The sequence below is a fragment of the Neltuma alba genome, unplaced genomic scaffold (genome assembly GCF_004799145.2).
Source record: "Neltuma alba isolate B1F8T4 unplaced genomic scaffold, ASM479914v2 tig00010594_pilon, whole genome shotgun sequence".
Taxonomy (NCBI): domain Eukaryota; kingdom Viridiplantae; phylum Streptophyta; class Magnoliopsida; order Fabales; family Fabaceae; genus Neltuma; species Neltuma alba.
In genome coordinates, this window is record NW_021635457.1 from 148,607 (window position 1) to 171,030 (window position 22,424).

The following is a 22,424-nucleotide window of genomic DNA, read 5'->3' on the forward strand; positions in this document are numbered from 1 at the left end:
AGCAGTTCTCAATCTTTTCGAACACTGAAATGATTGGAAGCAATGCACTTCAAAGCATGTACTTGAGCTTACTAGACCAGCTTCAGAGATAATCTCAGCAAGTCTGAAGAGCAAAAGCATTCAATTTACGAGCAGTTTAACACCTCGCCTGCCATTTAATCGTGGCAAGGAGGCTGCCTGAATTACCACTCGATATATGGACTCCCTCCCAACGAACATTCAAAAGACAAAGCTTTCACCATCAGATCCTTCTCTTCCTTCTTAAAAGAAGAAATGACGAAAGAACTTGAAGCAGTGCCACATCGCGGATACCGCGAATCGATGAATTGTATCAATCTTACCCATAAAGAATCGCTAGATTCTCGACAAAATCAAGAAGGAGGGGAAAATTGATTAGTTTGCTATAGGGTGCTGCATTCATCTCTAAGGCACGGCATTTATCAGCCAAAGAGCCAAACTCCAGCCCCTTCATCTATCAATTACGCATTTAGATGCTGAAAACAAACAAGACAAATCGTCTTTTAAGCTGTCTCCCGACTCAAACCCTAACCCTGGCTCAATTGATGAGTTGAGGGACGAGTTGTCCTTATATAGAAAGAGAAGAGGACGAGGAAAGGAGCGAACCCTATTTCCCTTCCTTTATGTTTTCGTTTGGGCCGGACCTATTATAGCCCACGAAGCTGAATTTGCCCGTGATGCGATCATGTACGGATCAACGGTGACCAGTGGCGCCTGATGCCAGGTAAAAAAATGACTTGGCGCCAATTTGTTGTCCTTTTTTTTTTTTTCCGGTTTAGTAAAAGTCTGTTAATTAATTTATTAATTGGTCATGTCAGTTGGTAATTTATTGATTGTCAATTAATCCTTTCTGTTAATAAATTTTTTATTAATCATGACTTTCCTTGACGATATAGATGTACATTTTTTCTAGTGAAAGTAAAATGATTTAACACGTATGATGATAAAAATAGTGACGCCATATAGGGATGAGTCACTATTTAAAATATTTATATAATATGTCAAAATATTTTTCTGAAAAAATGTGTTAGGTGTGCGTATTTGAAAATGTTGAAGCATTATTGACTGCAGACAAAATAAATAAATTGGAAAATGTTTACAAGGAAACAAGATCGAAAGTTCAAAACGGAAGTAACAGCTTCCAAGATGACAAGTGATTTCACTTTAAAATTAAGAATAAAATATAAAAGGAAAAATGAGATATTATTCGTTTTGTTATTATTTTCCCCACAATTTGCCAGCATCATCATATATATCCCAATCGCCGATCGCTGAAAGAAAAGGGATAGATAGCTCAATCATTGAATGTGATAGGAGGGCTATAAAGATGGGCGAGGCAGCAATATTTTGGATTTAACGGCCGTCTTAGTAGTTGCCACATTAAGGCAGCATTTCAGCAGAGAAAGCAAATCCTTTTATTTGCTAATCCTTTTTTTAACCATCTCTTATGTAATTATACAATTTATATGAATTTATTATGGTCTGTTTGTATTCTATTCCCATTTTTAGCAACACTGTTAACTGTCAACTCTTAATATAAAACTCATTTAACTAATTTGATTAGGTTAAGGAAATTAGGTAAGTTAGTTAATTACAAGAAAAGTGATACATTTTTCTTAAAACACCTAGTCATCTTTCTTAATACCTCATCTCCTTCTTCTACTTGATTATAGTGAAGGAGTATCCATAGGGGTAATTTAAAGAAAATTGATAAAATAAGAAATGGGTCTTATATTTAGGATTAAAACCAACCCAAGAATTGAGTCCTATATTAAGTAAAGGAGGAGTAACTTTATGGAATTATTATACTTAAAGTAAGGCAATCTCAATCTAAAATGTTGACTCTAATCTCATCTTAATCCATCTAAATCCTCTGCGGGAGAAAAATCCGCACCAATCCGCCCGTATTTAGCTCAATATAGTACATTGCCGGGCGCATTCGAACAGAATCTTTTTGTACACGGAACTGGTTTGCCTCGTCATCCCTATCCAATTTTTTCGGTATCCGAATCGCAATCTTTTCCTCCTTCTGCTCGCATATATATACTTTGAATTTCTCATTCTTTGTGTGATCATCACAAATTGTCCTACCTTCGAGTTGATTGATTTCAGATCAGATAGAATTCATTTTAGAGAGAGACAATGAGGATCGAACGAGATAGTGATGCAGTCTCGGCTTCCAGGGAGCACCTGGTCTTCGCTTACTATGTTACCGGCCATGGTTTTGGCCATGCCACTCGTGTTGCTGAGGTCTCATTTCCGATTCTCTGCTCCTTTTTCTGTTTTCCTGTCACTTTTAGCTCAATTGGCGCCTTTTCACTGTCACATTATCGGAACTCGTTTTCTTCCTCTGTCTTTGCGATTCCGCTTTTGAGCAATGGAGTTCTTTTGGAAAAGGATATTCACTTTTTTATTTTCCTTTTTATAACATTTTTGCTTTGAGTGTGTTACCGAGGCTTTCATGCGATCTGGTTTTTAAACTTTCCACTCTGGAATGCGCAGGTGGTGCGGCATCTAATTCTTGCCGGGCATGATGTCCACGTGGTCACTGGTGCTCCTGAGTTCGTGTTTACCTCTGATATTCAATCTCCTCGTCTCTTCATCCGCAAGGTGAGCATGATCTATACAAAGGCACTCCAAAAACGAGAAGGGAGAGCCGTAAATGATTAAACTGTGGATATTATAGTTTCGGAAGCAATCACAGTTAATTGCGTAAGCCTTGTCGAATGTAGCCTGAATAAAATGTAGCCATATCAAACCAAACCGGAAGCAGCTCGAATGGCAGAGTTCGCATGTTCTTTTGGATGCATATTCTATGAATTCATCTTATGTCTGCGAAATTTTGTGTGTGGGTTGTAATTATACTTTTTAAACAACTTTGTAAAATGTAAAATTAGGTGCTTTTGGACTGTGGAGCTGTTCAGGCCGATGCATTGACCGTTGATCGCCTTGCATCTTTGGAGATGGTACAGAAGCATCATTTCTCATTACATGGTTATCATATATTCTTCCAGTTCAGTATTTTTTTTTTTAATGAATTTCTTGTTTTCTATTATGCTACGTCAGTACTCCGAAACAGCCGTCAAGCCCCGTGCTTCTATCTTGGAAAAGGAAACTGAGTGGCTAAACTCCATCAAAGCTGACTTAGTGGTACTCCAATATTTTCTGTGTTTTCCCCCTAATTTTCTGGTAACAAATATTCTTACCTTATGGATTGACAGCAAAACGGAAAAGATAATTGAAAGATAATGTTTTGCAAGGATCACACTGTCATGAGATCTAATTGGAGGAAAGCTGCTTTAAATACGATGATGTTCTAACAAATAGAACCAAAAGAAAAGATTTTACAAATTTAATTCCTGTTTAGAATATCCTTCAATAGGTTTGGTTGGTCTTTGTGGCGCTAACATGGGGGGAAAACAGGTCTCTGATGTGGTCCCAGTTGCATGTCGCGCAGCAGCTGATGCTGGAATTCGTTCTGTTTGTGTGACCAATTTCAGGTAAATTTTGCTGACTGCAAGTTAATTAAATGTTCGGTATTTGCATTTACTTTGTGTTTTAAATTCAAGTAGATGCCCAAGAGGAATTGTCTCTACCAATGAGTTAAATATTTTTTATTATTTAATTTTTTTCTGAACTGTGAATGATTAACCTCATTGCATGTGTTTGTAATATCAGCTGGGACTTTATCTATGCGGAATATGTCATGGCTGCTGGGTATCATCATCGTTCAATAGTTTGGCAGGTTATAACACTCTCCTTGATTGGAAGTTTAGATTGTCCGTTGTGTTCTGAATAGAAGTTTTCATCAAATTTGAAATATAAAGGACCAAAAGTATAATCTGAATACGGTAATGTCAATATTTTACCTGTATTGTAAGTTTGTATACTGATGTGGTTATGATAGAGCATAAACTGATCAGATGGATGAAGTGACAAGTTGTTAGATAAAATGAATACAAGCAAAACTTTTAAACTGGGAATTGGTCTTGCATTACCTTTTCACCATAATTGTGTTTCAAACATGTTAATATTAGTTGCATAAAATCTGAGACAGATAGCAGAGGACTATTCTCATTGCGAATTCCTAATCCGCCTTCCAGGATATTGCCCAAGTATGTTGGCTCATAATTTCACACAATTGCCTAACATTTTGTTAATTTTTTATTAGTTTATTCTTGGAAAAACTTTAGCCAATCTATGGAATCTCTGATACTGCAGTGCCAGCTTTTCGTGATGTTATTGATGTGCCTCTGGTTGTGAGAAGGTTGCATAAATCCCGAAAAGAGGTATGACCTCATAAATCGTAGTGCAGCTCTTCTATAGGATTATGCAATTCCAAGTTTTCACAATCTTTTAATTATGCTATTGAAGGTGAGGAAAGAACTCGGTGTAGCAGATGATGCGAAGGTAGTCATCCTCAACTTCGGTGGCCAGGTGATTACTTGAGTTTCCTCTGACGACAAGAGCTTAATTATTTTCTGTTGGTGATAAAATATGCTTCTACTGTATATTTCTACTCTCTCCTTTTGTTCTCCTGTACGTATGTGCTAGATTTCTGCTTGATGCGTTGGTCAATGAGTTATTCGTGGGTAGTTGGTGTGAGTTGCATATGTGATATTCATCTGAAGAGTGAAAAGGTCAAATGTAAACCATATGATGCTAGAATTCCTAAGCATCTTCGTTCTGTTTGCTATTATTTGTTTATCATCATCACAGTGCCATGATTTTTGTTCTAATAAAAATCTCCTGATATAAAATTTCACTATTTTGGATGCTGAATTCTGGTGTAGTTGTCTTCAAAGAACTCTTATTTCTAGAGTTCTTTATCCTCTCTCTGCTTAATTACTCTCTCTAAACATCCAAGAATAAACTGATGGCACGTCCTCATGTGTGTTTTTGTGTGTGTCTCTCTCTTTGACGTCTTCTGTCTTTGTGATTGTTCCAGCCATCAGGATGGAAGTTGAAGGAAGAGTTCTTACCTTCTGGCTGGTTATGCCTGGTACATATGAAACTATTTTGCTTCATATACTTGTCTATTTAAATTTTCTATGGCCATTGTGCTCTTATGTATTATTTAGTGATGGTTTGCTGTTGTGAGCCAGGTTTGTGGTGCTTCTGACAGCCAGGACCTTCCACCAAATTTCAAAAAACTTGCCAAAAATGCATATACACCTGACATTATTGCAGCATCTGACTGTATGCTTGGTTCGTCTGAAACTTCCATTAACCTTTTAGAACCTTTTAACATCTGACTGAGGACACTTGTTGCTTGTCATTTCAGGAAAAATTGGATATGGCACTGTTAGTGAAGCCCTGGCGTACAAGTGTCCTTTTGTCTTTGTTCGGAGAGACTATTTCAATGAAGAACCCTTTTTGAGAAATATGCTTGAGGTACTTTTGATTTCCCAGGCTGGTTTGCATTAACTTTTGGTTCTCTCCGTCATGTCAAAAGCCTTGCAAGTGACTATTTGTTTTGGACATCTTAGCATTATCAAAGTGGTGTTGAAATGATTCGAAGGGATTTACTCACTGGTCATTGGAAACCATATCTTGAACGTGCAATGACTTTGAAACCATGCTATGAAGGTGGCATAAATGGTGGAGAGGTACATACTTTCTCTTGCATTTTTGACTCTTTGAAAAATCTTGAATACAGCAGCATGAAGAAATACGTGGTTTAAACACATTATCAGAAGCTTGAATTGTTTTCAAGATTCTTCTTTTAATCTCCCTGTAATACACTAACACCAAGCTTTAGGTGCCTATTGTTGTAACTTCTGAAGACCTACTCCATGAGATGAATTTTCTGGACTTGCCATCTGCATCGCACAATTTAACCGAGACCCTCAAGTGTTTCACTTTCAATTTCATTGTCACTGTTTTTTCATGACAATTATTGATGGTTTGTTCGTAAATGTCCTAAAAATACAGGTTGCAGCCCACATTCTGCAGGAAACAGCTTTTGGGAAAAATTATGCATCAGACAAGGTAAAGGAAAAATCCTGAAGGAACTATTTTTTCAAGCTGTGGCCACATTTTTATTTTTTTTGTTCCTTGAAATTTTGGAGAAAGAAATGGAAGTTACATATTAACTATGCAAAATATAGCTTAGTGGTGCAAGAAGATTACGTGATGCTATAGTTCTTGGCTATCAACTACAAAGGGCCCCTGGACGAGATATTGCAATCCCAGATTGGTATGCAACTGCTGAGAATCAACTTGGACACTCATCCCCACCTTCCTTAGCGGATGATGAAAGCTCCATATTCAGCTCGTGAGTATCACTTCTATTTTTGCGCCTTGATAATCGTATTCATGGTTATAGGTAACGTAGGTAACATTATCCCAACTAAATATATTTTTTAGGCACAGTGAGCATTTTGAGATTCTTCATGGAGATGTACAAGGTCTTCCAGATACCGGGGCTTTCTTAAAGACCTTATCTGAACTGGATGAGAAACTCACAACACGTGAGCGCAAGGCTGCTGCTAGCCTCTTCAACTTGGAGGTGCTTATTTCATCTGGAAAATTAGTTTTTTGATAGATCTCCTTTTCCTTTGAAATTGATTTGCCTCAGTAGCTACAAGCAACCTTCTAAAAGCAGCATTACGGAATAAATCATTTATTTTCATGATATGAAATAAATTATCAGGTTCAATTACCTTTGTATGTTGGAATTTATTTCTCTTCCTTTCATGTATAGGAAGAAATTTTTGTGACGAGAGCTCCTGGAAGGTTAGATGTCATGGGAGGAATTGCTGACTACTCTGGAAGCCTTGTCCTGCAGGTTTTGTGTTTTATTTGCTTAGAATTTTAATTATCAGTTGCATTTGATTGCAATATATTAATCTGACTGTCAACTGAACCATGTGCTTTTGTAGCTTATTGAAATGTTAATTATATAAACTTCACGCTATTTTAGTCAAAAAGAAAAAATCATGCTATGAAGTTAGTTTCAGTAAATTCAACTGTTGCATCCCGTAGGAGATAAGAGTGTTTTGGTAGTCGTGTCAATTAAAGAAGAATTACGTCACCCTTTGTTTGGTGAAATTACTCCATCTTCTGAGTCAGATTTTCATTTTTCGTTATGGAGGCTATATTAAATGAGAAACAGCATGTACAGATGAAGTGGCATTTTCAGAATAAATGTGCAGACTAACAAAGGACACTAAGCTGAGAAGCTTCCCTACACATTTGTAATAAATTTGATGTTCTTAAATATTGCAAAAGTAAAGGAGAATTTGTTGACATTTATAGCATTTAAAGACAAGCAATGAAGTCAAAAGGAGACAGATACATTTTCTTTTAGGAAAAAAGACACTTCATAATGAAAGGAGAAACGACATAAATAAAAAATGAGAGACGAAACATATAAGATTAGTAGAGAGTAATATCATAACAAATCTAGCATACCAATGCTCAGTTCTTATCTATCTATTAGGAATAGCATGATAGAAGCATAAAAAAGAATATCATAAACTTTTATTTTCAATTAATAATGGTCAATTCTGAGAATGCAATTGAGGTATGAAATTTACTTCGGGACAGGTTCTCGCTCTCCTCTTACATCCGTTTTTCTTGCATTTCGTTTTACTGTAGATGCCAATAAGAGAAGCCTGTCATGTTGCTCTGCAAAGAATCCATCCAAGTAAGCATAGGCTGTGGAAGCATGCTCAGGCTCGACAGAATGCCAGAGGGGATAAACCAACTGCTGTTTTGCAAATTGTATGTTCAAAATTATGTGAAACTACTTCTTGTTCTTTCAAGAATAGGCTGTGGAAGGATGCATGATACGTCATATGAACATTTACGAGAAAATGTTATCTACTGAAGCAGAAATATTGTTTTAGCTTTTTCTTTGAATCTTGGAAATAAGAATTGATCCTTTTAGTCGATCAATTTCCTAAAATTATGCTGTCTCAGGTATCATTTGGCTCAGAATTAAGCAATCGAGGCCCAACCTTTGACATGGATTTGTCTGATTTTATGGATGGAGAGAAGCCAATCTCATATGAAAAAGCAAGGAAATTCTTTGCTCAAGATCCTTCCCAAAAGTATGTAGCACTTACGCTTGACTTGGTGTGCATTTTTGGCATTCTGCTATACTAATATGAGTTCTGCAACAGGTGGGCAGCATATATTGCTGGAGCAATTGTGGTCTTGATGAATGAATTGGGCATACGTTTTGAAGATAGTATCAGCATGCTGGTAGCTATCATTCTCTACCTTAGTAGCTTATAATTACATTTACCGCAGCAAACAGATTATCATATTGACGGCAGAGACAATTTCCTTTCATTGTTCATAGTATAATTGTGATGATTTTCAAGTAATTTCTCGTGATGTAGTAATATTTGGTGGGTTTATTCATAATATTATTCATATTATGCATTTTGAGGAATGATATGAAGTTGGCACGCCTCATACTTCCAAAAAAGGCATTTAGATGAACTATTACTGCCATTCTATCTTCATCTACTTTGCTGACATCTCAAGATTTGAACGAAATTGAACAGGTTTCTTCTGCTGTCCCAGAAGGAAAAGGTGTCTCGTCGTCTGCATCTGTGGAGGTTGCTAGCATGCATGCCATAGCAGTTGCTCATGGTAATCAATTGTGTTTCTCCTGAGAACATTTTGTAGGTTTAATTTACCTTTCCTTTTTTTTTTTTTTGTTTGGGGTGCTCAACTAAACATAAACTGCATGAATTTATTACTGTTATATAGGATTGAATATCAGCCCAAGGGATCTGGCGTTGCTCTGCCAGAAGGTTTGACATTTTCTGCAGTCTAATTCACTTTCAATTTGGTGCTGTAAATTTCCTCTAGCATCCTTTGTCCCTGCGATGAACCTTCTTTTTTTAATCTAAACATTTCATTAGGTGGAAAATCACATTGTTGGAGCTCCATGTGGTGTCATGGATCAGATGGCTTCTGCATGTGGTGAGGCCAACAAGCTTCTTGCAATGATTTGCCAGGTGGACATCTGTTCAAGCCAAACAAAATTCATTTTTTGTTAACCTTTGCAAAGGTTGTAATGTTAACTGCTTGTTATTGGTGCAGCCTGCAGAAATAGTTGGCCTAGTAGAAATTCCCAATCACATCCGGGTCTGGGGAATCGATTCTGGAATAAAACACAGGTAGGGTGTATTATCTTAATGTCATATTTCAAGAGATCAGCTGGCGGCAATAGAATTAGACCTTTGAAGCAATGTTCTAATCTGAGTTTCATGAGTGCAAAGAAGTTAGGAACAACAAGATATTTTGGATCTGTAATTAGCTGGTGCTAGCAAGACTAGATTTTAAGTGCCTTCCCAGGATAATTCAAGTAAAATGCCACTAGTGTCTGGTATTCGAGATTGGACAGAGTTGGTAGGATTTAGCACTTGAAGAAGAGAGGATAAACCTAGGCAGCACAAATTCAAACCGAGAGCAAATGAGATTATTTCTGATATTCATGGGAGCAACCAGGAAATTGGCAGCTGAATTCTCCATGAATTGTTCTCTATTCGATGATCTATTATGATTAAGGATATCCACAGAACAATGGGAGCTATTGACATACTTACATGGTGAAAAGGATGTTATACAACTTATAGGGCTCTGCAAGGGTAGAAATATTTGTTTCGTTGACTTTTTTGGAGTTTCAGGCTTGCAGCTTTTATATGGATCTGTTTTACTTTTCTTCTTTTTTGGCTAATCATCACTGACCTCAAATGATAACAGCCACTTTTTCCTTCTTACTCTAATTTTGCTGACCTATCTTTATGGCCATCTATGTTAGTGTTGGAGGCGCAGACTATGGGTCAGTCAGAATTGGTACCTTTATGGGTCGGAAAATGATAAAATCCAGAGCCCGTGAGATATTGGCTGAGACACTTCCGGATGGGTCGAACCATGATGAAGTGGAGAATGATGATATAGAACTGATGAGCAAAGAAGCCTCTTTAGATTACTTATGCAATTTGTCACCTCATCGGTAAAGTTCCCCCTTCTCTTTCTTGTCTTGACTCTGTAGATTCTTGGAGGAGATTAATTTCTCAAATGATCTATGCCTGAGGTTCAGTTTCACTCTTGTTTCCTTTTCTTTTTTGGCATTATTTTTCGTTTGTTCCTTGCCTTATCAATTTCATGTATCAACCCCACTACATGAAGTTGCCTCTTCATTCCAAGCTTTGAAATTGCATACCACATCACCTGAGGTGGCTACCATGTTGCTGTTGCAATGGTTACAAGCACTTTATGGTGCAATTGTGAGATGTTAAAATTCATGGAGTTTCATTGCAATAAAACCTTATTTGCAATTGCAATGAGGCGTGGTTGTGTTGTGTGAATTTGTGGAAAAGGTTAAAATAATGGTCATAGGTTGTTATTCCTTGCAGCCGCAATAGTGTTACCCGCAACCTAAGCCCCCCCCCCCTTTTGGGTGATAACCTGCAACCTAAGTTTTAAACAATGCTTTATGCATTCTTATTTACAGGTATGAGGCTCTTTATGCTAAGAATATTCCCGAGCACATTGTTGGTGGGACATTTTTGGAGAAATTTGCTGATCATAATGATCTTGTCACAGTTATTGATGAAAAGCGTACTTATGCAGTGAAAGCTCCTACCATACACCCCATCTATGAAAATTTCCGTGTCAAGGTTTGCACTTCATTATCAATTTTTTTACTTATGAAGTCTAATACAATTTTTTTTTTTTTGGATTATGCATTATTATTTGCGAAATTAGAAGGGTTCATTACAATTGTTCTGTTTGACCCTGCTGTATAGTGATTTTTGGAACTCGGTAAATCTGCTACCACGAAAATTTTATTTGACTATATATTTCAAAGTCATTTTGTAGCCAGGCCAGTAATAGCTTTACAACTGACTCACAAAAGATATTAAACACTGAAGACTCCAATAAACCAGACGAGAATATCTAAATACATAAAACAATGAATTCTGATTTGTCTGTTTCTGCATTTATATTGCTATTTATGTTTTTCAAAATGATATTATATCATGCAGACATTCAAAGCACTGTTGACCTCGGCAACTTCGGCTGATCAACTCTCAGCCCTGGGAGAATTGTTATATCAGGTATGAAAATGTGCAGTTCCAATCGAAGCCCTCAGTTTTGCTAATGACCCCTGCTAATGACCCTCCATATTGGATTCTTAGTATCTGCATGTTTGGTCTCGAGTCTCACACTGTTTTAAACAAGTGCCTTGTTACATGGCAAAGAACTCGCTTTTAACCCCTTCACAGGAAAGTGGTTGCCCCTAGCCTAAAGAAAAATATTTCTAATAGCTTTGATTCGCATTTGCAGTGCCACTACAGCTACAGTGCTTGCGGACTTGGATCTGATGGGACAGATAGGCTTGTGCAATTGGTTCAAGACTTGCAGCATAGTGCAACCTCCATAATCGAAGGTGGCACCTTATGCGGAGCCAAGATCACTGGTGGGGGTTCCGGCGGGACGGTCTGCGTAATTGGTAGGAATTGTCTGAAGAGCAACCAACAAATTTTTGAGGTAATTATATTTTATTATGAATATGAATTAAACATATTGTTAAACTCAGACAAGCTATCATAAAGGGGCAAGTGTGGGAGGCTAATGGCATATTGTGTGCTTGTATTCTTTGATTTTCAGATTCAGCAAAGATACAAAAAAGCCACCGGTTACTTGCCCTATATTTTTGAGGGTTCATCACCAGGTGCCTGTAAGTTTGGCTACTTGAAAATACGTCGCCGGGCTCCTTTAAATCATTGCTGATCAGAGTTCTGCTCCCCAAAAAGTCAATTCATCAGAGGAGAACTTTGAGGCTATACTTAAATTTCATAGAAGTTATATTAAATATTTATGTCTTTCAATTAATATGGTGGCGGATGCCTTTGAATTATACTCTAATAAACATCCCTATTATTTTTAATGCGAACATTTTTCCTTATTTAATCTTTCTGCCGTCTAAGAGGAACGGATGTCCACAACTTGCATTTCATGGCACCCGTTTCGGGTCGTCTCATGGCTAGAACTAGTATTGCTGGCGTTCTCCAACGTGATACTTCATAGTTAGAATGTCTTCCTACGGCTATATCAGCCTTTTCTTGCAGCTAAACTGACACAAAACTCTCCTCATATTTACCTTGCATTTTGCAAATCGCAATTAAAAAGCTTCTTTTGAAGGATCTAGTCACAATTCCAAACAATCCTGTACGAATCAACCAAACTCAAATAACAAATAATCAAACTTGCCGCGTGTCAAATTGAGACCCTACATGAATCACAACAATAAATGCGCTACTTCGTCTAAATAATGTAACCACACAATCTTAGATCATTGAAGATGGTGCATCAAAGAGCAGCGAGTTCTTCAGATGCTCATCGGCTCAGGGGCACCAAGGGTGTCCAGCAGAGAGTTCTGCGGCTCCAGTTCCTCTTGCCACAGAGGAAGTTGGTCCCCAGGATAAAACTTCCTAGTGACTCCCTCTGAATTTATCTAAAGGGGAACAAAATGATGAAAGATTGAATTCAATGAATAAAACTCCATTTGTTGATCAACGAGTATAAGCCAGAGATGAAGAATCTTACAGTAACTGTTCGGACAACGCCCCCACTAGCACCGTCACGTGCAATGGCAAGTGAAACCGCCTTTTTAACCAAGTCCTGCCATTAGACATCAAAAACACTCAGCAATATGGACCTAAAATATTTCACATAAAAGAAATCCTGTTCAAATTTCCAAATAGCTTCTTGACTGCAGGGCATTATCAATATCCGTAAAATAATATTTTCCACAATATTACCCCTCTAACCAAGGCCCCAAATAAATACTGCCAATTCCTTGCTTACTTTTCAGTTTACTGTTTCGAGCAGGCATAGCCACAAATCAAAATCCATACCTCAGCTTCATCTTTGGTCATTCCTTCTTTCCAGGCTTGGTCAAAGAATCCATACAAGTAACTAGAGCCAGATCCTGTGAAGCAGATGAGGTTACCTCAACAAACAAAAGGCATGCATTCCAAGGAAAAACAAACAGGCCAAAAAACGAAGGTTCTTAAAATTAGACAACATAAATACGTGCAAACATGCGTATCTCAACCATGTTATTCTAGATCAAATTATACTACCTCTGGCCCTTAATATAAGAACTCGTTTGACTTTTATTTTGATTCTAAATATAAGACCCCAATCCACTTTGTCTCTAATATTTGTGCATTTTTTTTCCAAGATAGTCCTTCTAGCCAACACACTTGATTAGGAAGGATATTTTAGGAAAAACAACACCTATTTATTACAAATAACTAACTTAACTTATTTTCTTAATCTCTTCAAATGAGTTAGCTAGCTCTTATAATTAGGATTGGAGGTAGTACCACCCAAAAAGTGACAAACGCATCATCAAATGAAAATGGTTTCAAGATTATCAATCCCCAGTGGAAAAAATACTATGACAGGAGATTCAGCAATGCCATGAAGTATACATATTAAGAAGATACATTACCAGAATTCCATGACTCCATAGTAAATTATAAACTACAATAGATATATTTCAGATCTATTTTTCATATCTTCATGACACAAATCATTCCATATGCAAACCAGAGGACAAAAGCAGCCAGTTGGCTATGCTTGGGCCTTCCATTTCCACCAGTAGTCACAGACGATTGAGATTCGTTTTAGAAATGAACACATTCTGCATAGATTATTCTAAGGAGTTTTTGGGTAGAGAAAAAGAAAATTCCAAAGGAATCAAACATATCAACAATTCAGTGACAAAGGAATAAGATTTGTATTTTTTTAAAATTTTTTATGCCAATGTAAGTGCTTATTTTCATTAATACGTTTATTTGACTATAAATTTATACAGCTCTAACACTGCCGAGCATTGCAGGGGTATAATGCCAGTCGGCACATACAAAAATATGCACACATGTATATCTGGTCTTGCATGCACACATCATGATAGAAAATATACTCAAACCGAATTTGTAAATTACCTCCAATTGCAAAAGGTTGTTGAACTATAGTTCCACCAAGAGGAACGCCATAGATTTGACCACCTTCATATTTGTCCCATCCACCAATAATTAAACCAGTCTCTAAGAAATTCTGCCAATAAGAATAATTACAATAAAGTCAAAAGATAAAATAGCAGAGTACTCCACTAATTAAAACAGAAGGTATATCAGTAAAAAGAGAGACAGAAAGAGAAGGTAAGGCAAAGCATTCAGTAGACGGTTAATTCTTTTCATCATACTTAATTGCCCAAATGCCTTCCTTTGGTAATTGTAGCAATGCTTGACAGCATTCAAGCCAATAACCAGCCCAAAAGGAAGAATGATTCAGTTATATGAATTCTTGTCTGAGATCTTGGAAAGGCTTCTCCACTTTCAACACTGACAAGGAAAAATCTATCATCCAAATAGGATATATTGTTCTAAGGCATGCATCAGCTGCGAGAGAATGACATTGTAACACGCATTTTATCTTCCTTAGAGGGGGCTACCTAAAGTCCTTGAACAAAAACGGTCACAACACGCACAAGATGATTCTGAATGATATCTAAATCAAGATAGAAACTCGATTACACGCATTCAATGTGCAAATGAATTTTTAAAGCTTGCACCTTGTTGTTATAGGAGAGAAGTCTGACAAGGTTTGCGGCAACTTTGACTGTTGCAGGTTGTCCCAGTTGTATGCTGGAAAAATAGAAAACTTATTGAAGTTAAAGCCTTGTAAAATTAATAGGACAAAGAAAGTAAGAATAATGACTCCTTTATCTTTGGCCTCAAAACAAAAGGTACTAGCCACCAGTCAACCTTGATAACAGACTCAGAGAGCATGCTCTTCAACTAGAATCCCTTAAAAAAAGAAAAATAGCCTATCACAAAGGTGAAATTACGATAAGACAGGTTTAACTGGGGGTTTGGAAACTTCCGCTAATTCAGGCCCTTGCTTCTCTCCACTATTCCATTAATTCTTACAGGAAAGACTGAAGAACTGCACACGGAACCTGTTAGCCATCTGAAATATCAAGGGAAATCTCGCTAAGCTACCTATCAAGATTCTTATAAAAACCTACGTTGGAACAAGACATAAGGTTTAGCTAACAAAGATCAGAACATCTAGCAGTGAAAGCCTGGGCAACAATGACTTTATAGGTGATGGATAAAACCTTGGGGAATTTGAGGGTACTGGAAGGTAATTATCTAACTCAGAACAGAAAGAGTGCACCAGAACAAACTCCATTAAACCGTAAAGAACTTTCAATGCAACAAACTCAAATTATTGTAACCCATTTCATACAAGTTTCAACTTTACCTTACATTTCAGAATATCCAACTTATTGTAAATAGGAGTAACAACACTTACGTGTGTTGATGAAGGAAGTAGCGCACATAATCAGATACAATCTGAGAATCAGCAGCCTGCAGAGAAGAATCTATCTCATCATTATAAGAACCTAAGGTATCCGAAAGTTATGAGAGAAGGGGGGGAGATCAAATCAACTGCTAAAGCGATCAACGCATGAATTTAACTAAGATCGTGGCCTGCAGAAAACCATATCCGCAAAGCCAAGATAGTGCGCTACATATCTAAACTAAGAGAATAGCATTTACACTCGATGAGGCAGGTAAGTATCCAAAATACAAACGAGGCAAACAACGAAAACAAAACGACTTAAAAATTGTAAAAAGCAAGACAAATCAAAACCAAGAATTATGGCGCATTATAACCACACTGGATATTCACCTAACTCCTAACTTGCTAATGTAGAAAGAGTAGTACCGATCCAGAGCGACAAACATAGACATTATCAGTCAACTGCGTAATTTTGTCTGAAGCTCGGTTTGCAACATATACTCCTGCAAATGTAATAGCAAAAGAGATCATTCATCAATCACAGTAGTGGCCAAAATGAACAAATTAACTTTCCAACTAAAATCACCAAACCACTGGTGAATTAAAAGAGAACAAAATGAAATATCCATTTGAAAACCCAAAGAGGGCGGTGAATCAGAAAGGAAAATAGATATTGAGCAAGGAAGGAGAACAAGCATAGAACAACACGAAGTTCTCGTCGGATGAAAGAACTTGTTCACGAGCCAACAGGTTTCAGAATAACTCATCAAGACGACCCGCAGCCACAAGCCTAAATTCTACTTACACCTATAAATTTTCTCCCAAAATCTCCAAGTCCAAACAAATAGATAGAATGCGCAGACTATATAACGGAAAAGTTGAAGTGAATAAGGGTACCGGTGCTAGTTCGAGAGTCAGCTCCGAGAACGACACCGCCATTGTAAGTAACGCCAATAATGGTGGTTCCCATGGAATGAGGGGCGCTAATATCGGTGTTATGATCCATAATGATCCGAAGAGAGGCGAAATGGTTCAATACTCTTTGGCCTAATACCACCACGGGGATCGATCCAGTGGAGCAGACGCTCAAGATGCCGGGAAATGAATCGCGAGGGAAACCTGCTGTTATAAGAGAGTCACTGCCTCGCTGGGTTCTAACTTCCCGCACAAGTTTTTTCTCTTTCTTTTTTTTGTTTAAAAAAAAACTAAAATATTATTCGAAACTAAAATTTGTTGCTCAGGGCTTACGCCCGATCCCTTGGTCCGTTAAGCATTACCAGGAAATAAAATTTATTTTTTGTCCGGACTAAAGATAAACAATTGTTATCAAACTCAAATCATGTGGTCATTTGAGATAATTTAATTGAGTTGAATGCCATTATTTTGCTAATAGGACCCTTTTTTGAATCACTGAATGAATGAACCGGGATACCAATGTGGCAAAAATAATGTACTCATACAAGTATAAAATAATAAACTCTAGCCCACTATTTTTAAGTAAATTATCAATATCAATACTACTCATTTCATTTGAAATCTTACGTAATGCACGAGAAATTATATCCTGTTAATATAGAATTAATCATATTAAATCGAATGAATTATTTAACTATAACAACTTCGGTGGACGCACAATTAACATTTAGGAGGTGATCCCATATTCTTGTGAGACATGATATAGTAAATCATATTATATCACCTTTGCTGCGAGGGAGAAATGTTGATCATCCGGAATATAAATATCGTGCAAAAGTGATAGGAAAAAAATGGATAGCTAATTAGATACTCCTCTGATTGATTTTGATCTCTATTATCAAGTTTTTTTTTTTTTAAAAAAAAATAAGCCTATTGGCATTTCTTAACGACAATTAAATAAAGAAAAAGTTAAAAAAAAACACTTAGGATGTTATAAAAAAATATATCACATTAACTATTTTAACTAACATTTTAATTTAATTTAATTAATTAATTAGATCTTTCACTAGGAATTGGGAGGAATATTTGCCAACCAACAGCTTATTTTTCCGAGTTAATGGAAAGATGAACTAACTGGCGAAAGACGTCATAATTTGTGTGGAAGAAAGAGTAGAAAATAAGATTTTCAGTAAGCGGCATTGAAGTACAGACTCATCTCTCAATTTATGATCAGAACCCAACGATAATCGATTCCAGTAGCAGCGTGTTTGCTTGTAACCTACTCAAATCTCGAGCCAATGGCTACAACTTCTTGTTGAAGGAACGTATGAATTAATAGTGGAAAAGCTCTACGTCATTTCTATGCCAAGAGGTAATACAAAAGACAGACTAGCCTAAGCAATGGGTTAGCAAGATGCGCAACGTGTCAAGTTTCTTTTCCTGGCGAAATTCAGTCAGCTCATCAGGTCTCTGTCGAGCCAATTAGCCAAAGTAGCATTAGTCCCCTACGCAATTGGTTCTGGAAGTGGGTGCAGCTGGAGAGGCGGATAGGGACGTGAGAAGTTTGTGCAAGTTGAGCTGCTCCAACTGCAGACACATTCCCCACGACCCCAAGTACCTTCCTCACTTCATTAGCAAGCTCTATCACCAAGTCATCCTCATGTCCTGCAGATTATCCATAAGCCTCTTATCACTCATCAACATGCATCCATAACCCTCACAATGACATTTACATCAGACAGATGACTCACCCATATCGTGCATGGCCTTTTCTAAACGGAAGAGATAATCTCTATTGTTACCACAAGGGCCAAAGGCTGTGGCTATTTGCCTGAATATATAAACAGAAATTAGATAAGAACCACAGGAAAGGATTCCATTTGATCCTGGAAGGGAAAAAGCAAAATATAATACCTAGCCATGTCTTCCAAAGGAGCAGGTCCCAGGTAATATTTGTTTGCTTTGTCTGCGGTAGATGTGAATCTGCATAGACCAAAAAGGGTTCCTTTAGCAATTTCGCTATACAACATACCACGTGTCATGTTGTAGCCGGATCAGGGGTCGATAGAAACCAAAGCAATAAGGCGCAACGCTAACTTACACTATAACTCCAGTTAAAGCAGGGTTCACTGAATCTCCTTCCTAAAGATTAAAGAAAGTAAGGATCAATAAAACAGATTAAAACATGACGAAAGCTGACAAGTTAAAAAAAAATAAAACTAAAGGGCAATTAAATGGTAATCTCACCTTGTAAAAGTCTACAAGGGTCTTTTGATCATATTCACATTCCCTCCGCTCCAAATACTACATAATAATAAAAGAATGGAGAGGAAAATGTTGAGTGCTCTGCTAGAATTACTAACTGAAACGGGAATGGACAGCATGGTGCAAGTCATATAGGACAGTTCATCAGGCTTTAAAAGCTTTTAAAGCTAATAGAGTGATTACCTGCATAGCCAGTCTCTCCTTTTCCGGCCCTCCACGAACACAATAAGCAGTGCCCCACTGAAAAATTATTGAACAAGTTATAAAAAAAGGGCGAAACACGTAAAGAATTGCAAGGCATAGGCAGGCACGGCCATGGTTTCAAGAGCAATCATCATAACAAAAATCGGCAGTCCACTTTTATCAATTAATAATTAATTTCATTTTTATGCACTGATACGTGACCATTAGAGACAAACCACAGCCATGATAAATCAAATGGGTCCTTACGCAAACTGCCCCTTCTTTTGGCTCCAACGTGCAAGTTCTTGCAGGGTTTTCAGGTGTACCCCTGTGATCAATACATGCTGCAAAAAACAAAATGACATGTCTAAGCAATCGTATAAATTCAGCACAAAACCAAGATGGTAGGCACATAAATGCCTGCATGATAAGAATGAGCTTACCTAAATCAAAGACGCGTCTATAGTCCTTTATGAATCCAACCATTTTCTCATCGTAATCGAATCCTGGGTTCCACACCAGTGAACCATAGCCAAAAACCCAAAAGACCATGGTCGATTGATTTCTGGGAAAGAAAAAACCGTTAGAAAGAACGATTTCATCAAATTAAACGAAGTTTGAGATGGTAATAACAGAATATGTCCTTTTCCCATAAAGGGAGTCAAATTTTCCCATGAACTTCAAATAACATAAGATCCGGAAATTTGGATTTACGTTTTTTCATTCGCTTTGAGAGCTAATGAGGGTAAACTTGTTATGTTAAAATAGAATTACGTTTTAATTCAAATAACTTGGATATTTATAAAAACTTCCATGAAAAAGTCCCTGTTTCCTCGTCATTTTTCTCAGCCACATATATAAAAACCAAGGCATACAAGACACTACACGACAACTCAAAGTGCAAAGCAAGTTGACTGGTATTTATCATGAAAGCAAACAAAATGCTAATATCACACTCTAATCCTTACCACCAAACAGAGAAGAGGAAAAGAAGGTAAACAAAGATTTAGGGAAAAAGAAGAAAAAATCATTTTCTATAGAGAATCGTCACAATCAAACTACGTCAATTATGTAGTATGTTTTTGGAGCAGCTACCAGATAAGAATAAACAAATATGGAACATCTACACCATCGACATCAACAAATAGCAATGAGCAATCATGGATCAAGGAAACAAATAGACAGAGAAAAAGGAAGTCATGAACACTTACAATTAATCAAAAATATTCCCGAGAAAACGAGAAGGAGAGTTCGAAAACAATATCCTCTAACACTCGAGGGCAAATGGAGATGCTTCGAATAATTTGGGCGAGAATAGCACAGGAGACTAGGAGAGAAACAATGGCAGGAAAGCTAAACGAATAGGGCTTAGCTTAGGGATTAGGGCTGCGATTGTCCCTCTCCGTGAGCCTTTCTCTCAACTCTTCTTCTCTTTCTGTCTCCTGTGCCAGGAAGCAGGTGAGGGCTCCAGGCAAACAAACTTCATATTTATAGTTGAACGAGGCAAGGCACCAGGTCAAAAAAAAAAATCTAGCTGCACAGCACACCTCATGCCAGCCATGTGCCTTTTACGGATGTCCGTGCCTATATGTTCCCCATTTCCCATTATTACAATTAATTAAATCCGAATTAATTCAAGGTCAAAAAAAAAATCACCGAATTAACTGGGGAAAAAAAAAAGGAGAGGATAACTAGATTTTCTTTAATACAAAACCTGATTTCTATTAGCCAAAGGGATAACGGGAAGAATAATAAAATTCAACGAATGTGGACAAAATACAACTAGCCTGGAGCTGTGGAGCACACTGGCATCGTTTTGCGCGTGGGAATCTTTTTAGGAGGATGTGGGAAAGAGTCGCTGTAAACCGTGTGATTGAAGTGAGTGCAAGAAGACCACAGACCGGACCAAACAGTTGAAGCCTTGATTGAGGTTCATTGAACCTGGACGCCATCAAAAGTAAAACCGGCGATTTCCTCCTTTTAGGGCCGAACTGAATTTCCCAGCACGTTCAAAGTAGTCCAGCTTCGTTGGAATGGTCATTCAAATTGCAAGTTCCACGTTCAAAACTGTTGTTTTGACCGCACGTTGAAAACTTCTAACTTCAAAACTCACCTAATATACCCAGTAAAAGGAGTAATCAAATCATTAAAAAAAGAAAAAGTTGAACATCCTGATAAAATACCACCTCCGATCTTAAATATAAGAATTACTTGACTAATTTAAATAAATTAAAAAAACAAATTATATTAGTTATTTGTAATAAATAGATGTTATTTTTTTTAAAATATCTTTATTAATCAAGTGTATAATAATACTAAAGTCATTTGCTTCCAGGGCCATCATTATTTTACGGTTATACTTAGCTTACATCATCGTGCGCACTCTGGTCTGGGCATGCAGTTCTATCAATATTTATTTTGCATACATGGCGACGTCGGCTGGGGGTTGACTACAAGAGGAGGAGGCAACTATGTTGAAATATTCATATTAAGAAACACACCTGCTAAGTTTACTTATTTGACTTTGTATACATAAATAAAAAAATAACCCATAAAAATTTCAGTTATAAGTCTATTTGCCTAATTTTTAAGGTTAAGCAGTGACCATTGATTAAGTCTTGATCAGCTCTGCTTTTTCTTACTCAGGCAGAATATAAGCTCTCACCTATTGGGGAAAAGTAAACCTACGACTTCACTGGGGATTTTTTTTTTTTTAATATTTGTCATACAAGGAAAAAATAGAATATAACTTGTCATCTATGGGGGGAAGTATTTTTTTTAATATTTTGTTACATATTGGAAAAATAAGATATAATTTGTCATCCATGGGAGAGGAAAAGTTATTAAATCAAAGAATATAATTTATCGGGAAAATAGAAAACAAGTTACTCCTCCGGTCCTTAATATAAGACCCATTTAACTAATTTGATTAGATTAAGAAAATTAGGTAAGTTAGTTAATTATAAGAAAAGTGACACATTTTTCCTAAAACACTATAATCATCTTTCTTAATACCTTCTCTCCCTCTTCTACTTGATTATAGTTGAGGGAGTATCCATAGGGGTAATTTAGAGAAAATTGATAAATATGAAGAATGAGTCTTATATTTAGGACCAAAATCAACTCAAAAATTGGATCCTATATTAAGGACTGGAGGAGTATTATTTATTGAAAAAAAAAAAGCCCAAAAAATAACGACTCCACTGGGGATCGAACCCAGAATCTCTGGTTCCGTAGACCAGCGCCTTATCCATTGGGCCATGGAGTCTTATACAACGGGTCGCATTCTGATTAGAAAAATTATACTGGCCCATGGGATTACGCCACCTTCCCAGGAGAGTTGCGGGGAAATTGGCTAATTGCCAATGCAAAGCCGAGGCAGAATTTTAAAAATTAGTTCAAACTCCTATGTCCCTTGGGAAACATCCTAAGCTCCTCGATTTAGCCTTACACGGATATAGCCTTGGAGGCAACATGCCAGAATTTAGATGAAACAATTTTAGACTGTCGAGTACTGAATTTATTGAACAACGAAGTGGATGGTCCAAAACCAGAAAGCTTGAGCAACTATGATCCCAGCTCATACGATGATGGCTAAACTGGCTTTAATCTATGTTAATTTTCGTCCAGCTTTTTAAAAGTTCTTTGAATGTTTCTTCTTCTCCTTCACGCTTTGCTAATTTCTGGCA

General features: G+C 37.1%; 3 protein-coding genes and 2 non-coding genes across 6 annotated transcripts; 1 reads left to right on the forward strand and 4 right to left on the reverse strand.

Annotated features, from left to right (window-relative positions):
• Positions 1–55: 55 nt before the first annotated feature.
• LOC114757428 (small nucleolar RNA snoR77) lies at positions 56–179 on the reverse strand. Its single transcript, XR_003741561.1, has one exon. It is a non-coding gene; the product is annotated as a small nucleolar RNA snoR77 (small nucleolar RNA).
• A 1,734-nt stretch (positions 180–1,913) lies between these two features.
• On the forward strand, positions 1,914–11,961 carry LOC114757399 (L-arabinokinase). 2 transcript variants are annotated; one of them, XM_028946441.1, is made up of 30 exons: positions 1,914–1,987; positions 2,131–2,268; positions 2,521–2,628; positions 2,916–2,984; positions 3,085–3,168; positions 3,442–3,518; positions 3,697–3,763; positions 4,076–4,133; positions 4,240–4,307; positions 4,393–4,455; positions 4,967–5,020; positions 5,124–5,226; positions 5,303–5,412; positions 5,508–5,627; positions 5,953–6,009; positions 6,129–6,295; positions 6,388–6,529; positions 6,725–6,808; positions 7,621–7,746; positions 7,945–8,075; positions 8,148–8,229; positions 8,538–8,625; positions 8,746–8,789; positions 8,901–8,996; positions 9,082–9,158; positions 9,803–9,997; positions 10,499–10,664; positions 11,034–11,105; positions 11,335–11,538; positions 11,659–11,961. In XM_028946441.1, exons 2-30 carry the CDS (start codon positions 2,161–2,163, stop codon positions 11,779–11,781), a joined length of 2,943 nt encoding a protein of 980 aa, XP_028802274.1. In that variant the 5' UTR covers positions 1,914–1,987; positions 2,131–2,160; the 3' UTR covers positions 11,782–11,961. The 2 variants fall into 2 exon arrangements, with proteins under 2 accessions (XP_028802274.1, XP_028802273.1); XM_028946440.1 differs by having other exon boundaries at positions 1,922–2,019.
• A 166-nt stretch (positions 11,962–12,127) lies between these two features.
• Positions 12,128–16,490, reverse strand: LOC114757406 (proteasome subunit beta type-6). Its single transcript, XM_028946450.1, has 8 exons — positions 16,270–16,490; positions 15,799–15,875; positions 15,382–15,437; positions 14,636–14,708; positions 14,007–14,118; positions 12,909–12,982; positions 12,598–12,672; positions 12,128–12,505 (listed from the first exon to the last, which is right to left on the reverse strand). The coding sequence occupies exons 1-8, from the start codon at positions 16,376–16,378 to the stop codon at positions 12,380–12,382; spliced, it is 702 nt and encodes a 233-aa protein (XP_028802283.1). The 5' UTR covers positions 16,379–16,490; the 3' UTR covers positions 12,128–12,379.
• Positions 16,491–17,440: 950 nt separating this feature from the next.
• On the reverse strand, positions 17,441–20,202 carry LOC114757396 (gamma-glutamylcyclotransferase 2-2-like). The gene is given in 10 exon segments (XM_028946436.1): positions 17,441–17,836; positions 17,839–17,952; positions 18,039–18,118; positions 18,202–18,270; positions 18,389–18,429; positions 18,535–18,591; positions 18,736–18,792; positions 19,003–19,079; positions 19,179–19,300; positions 19,947–20,202. Coding segments are annotated over 9 exon segments (648 nt in total). The 5' UTR covers positions 19,288–19,300; positions 19,947–20,202; the 3' UTR covers positions 17,441–17,792.
• A 1,728-nt stretch (positions 20,203–21,930) lies between these two features.
• Positions 21,931–22,003, reverse strand: TRNAR-ACG (transfer RNA arginine (anticodon ACG)). Its single transcript has one exon. It is a non-coding gene; the product is annotated as a tRNA-Arg (tRNA).
• Between the last annotated feature and the right edge of the window lie 421 nt (positions 22,004–22,424).

Excerpts from the sequence above, each read along its gene's own strand:
- LOC114757406 (XM_028946450.1), bottom strand. The coding sequence starts at position 16,378 with ATGGATCATAACACCGATATTAGCGCCCCTCATTCCATGGGAACCACC. Across the intron at positions 15,438-15,798 it reads ATGTTTGTCGCTCTGGATCG|GCTGCTGATTCTCAGATTGT; the intron begins GTACTACTCTTT and ends TCTTCTCTGCAG. Across the intron at positions 14,119-14,635 it reads TTCTCTCCTATAACAACAAG|AATTTCTTAGAGACTGGTTT; the intron begins GTGCAAGCTTTA and ends TCTTATTGGCAG.
- LOC114757399 (XM_028946441.1), top strand. The coding sequence starts at position 2,161 with ATGAGGATCGAACGAGATAGTGATGCAGTCTCGGCTTCCAGGGAGCAC. Across the intron at positions 5,021-5,123 it reads CTTCTGGCTGGTTATGCCTG|GTTTGTGGTGCTTCTGACAG; the intron begins GTACATATGAAA and ends GTTGTGAGCCAG. Across the intron at positions 6,530-6,724 it reads CTAGCCTCTTCAACTTGGAG|GAAGAAATTTTTGTGACGAG; the intron begins GTGCTTATTTCA and ends TTTCATGTATAG.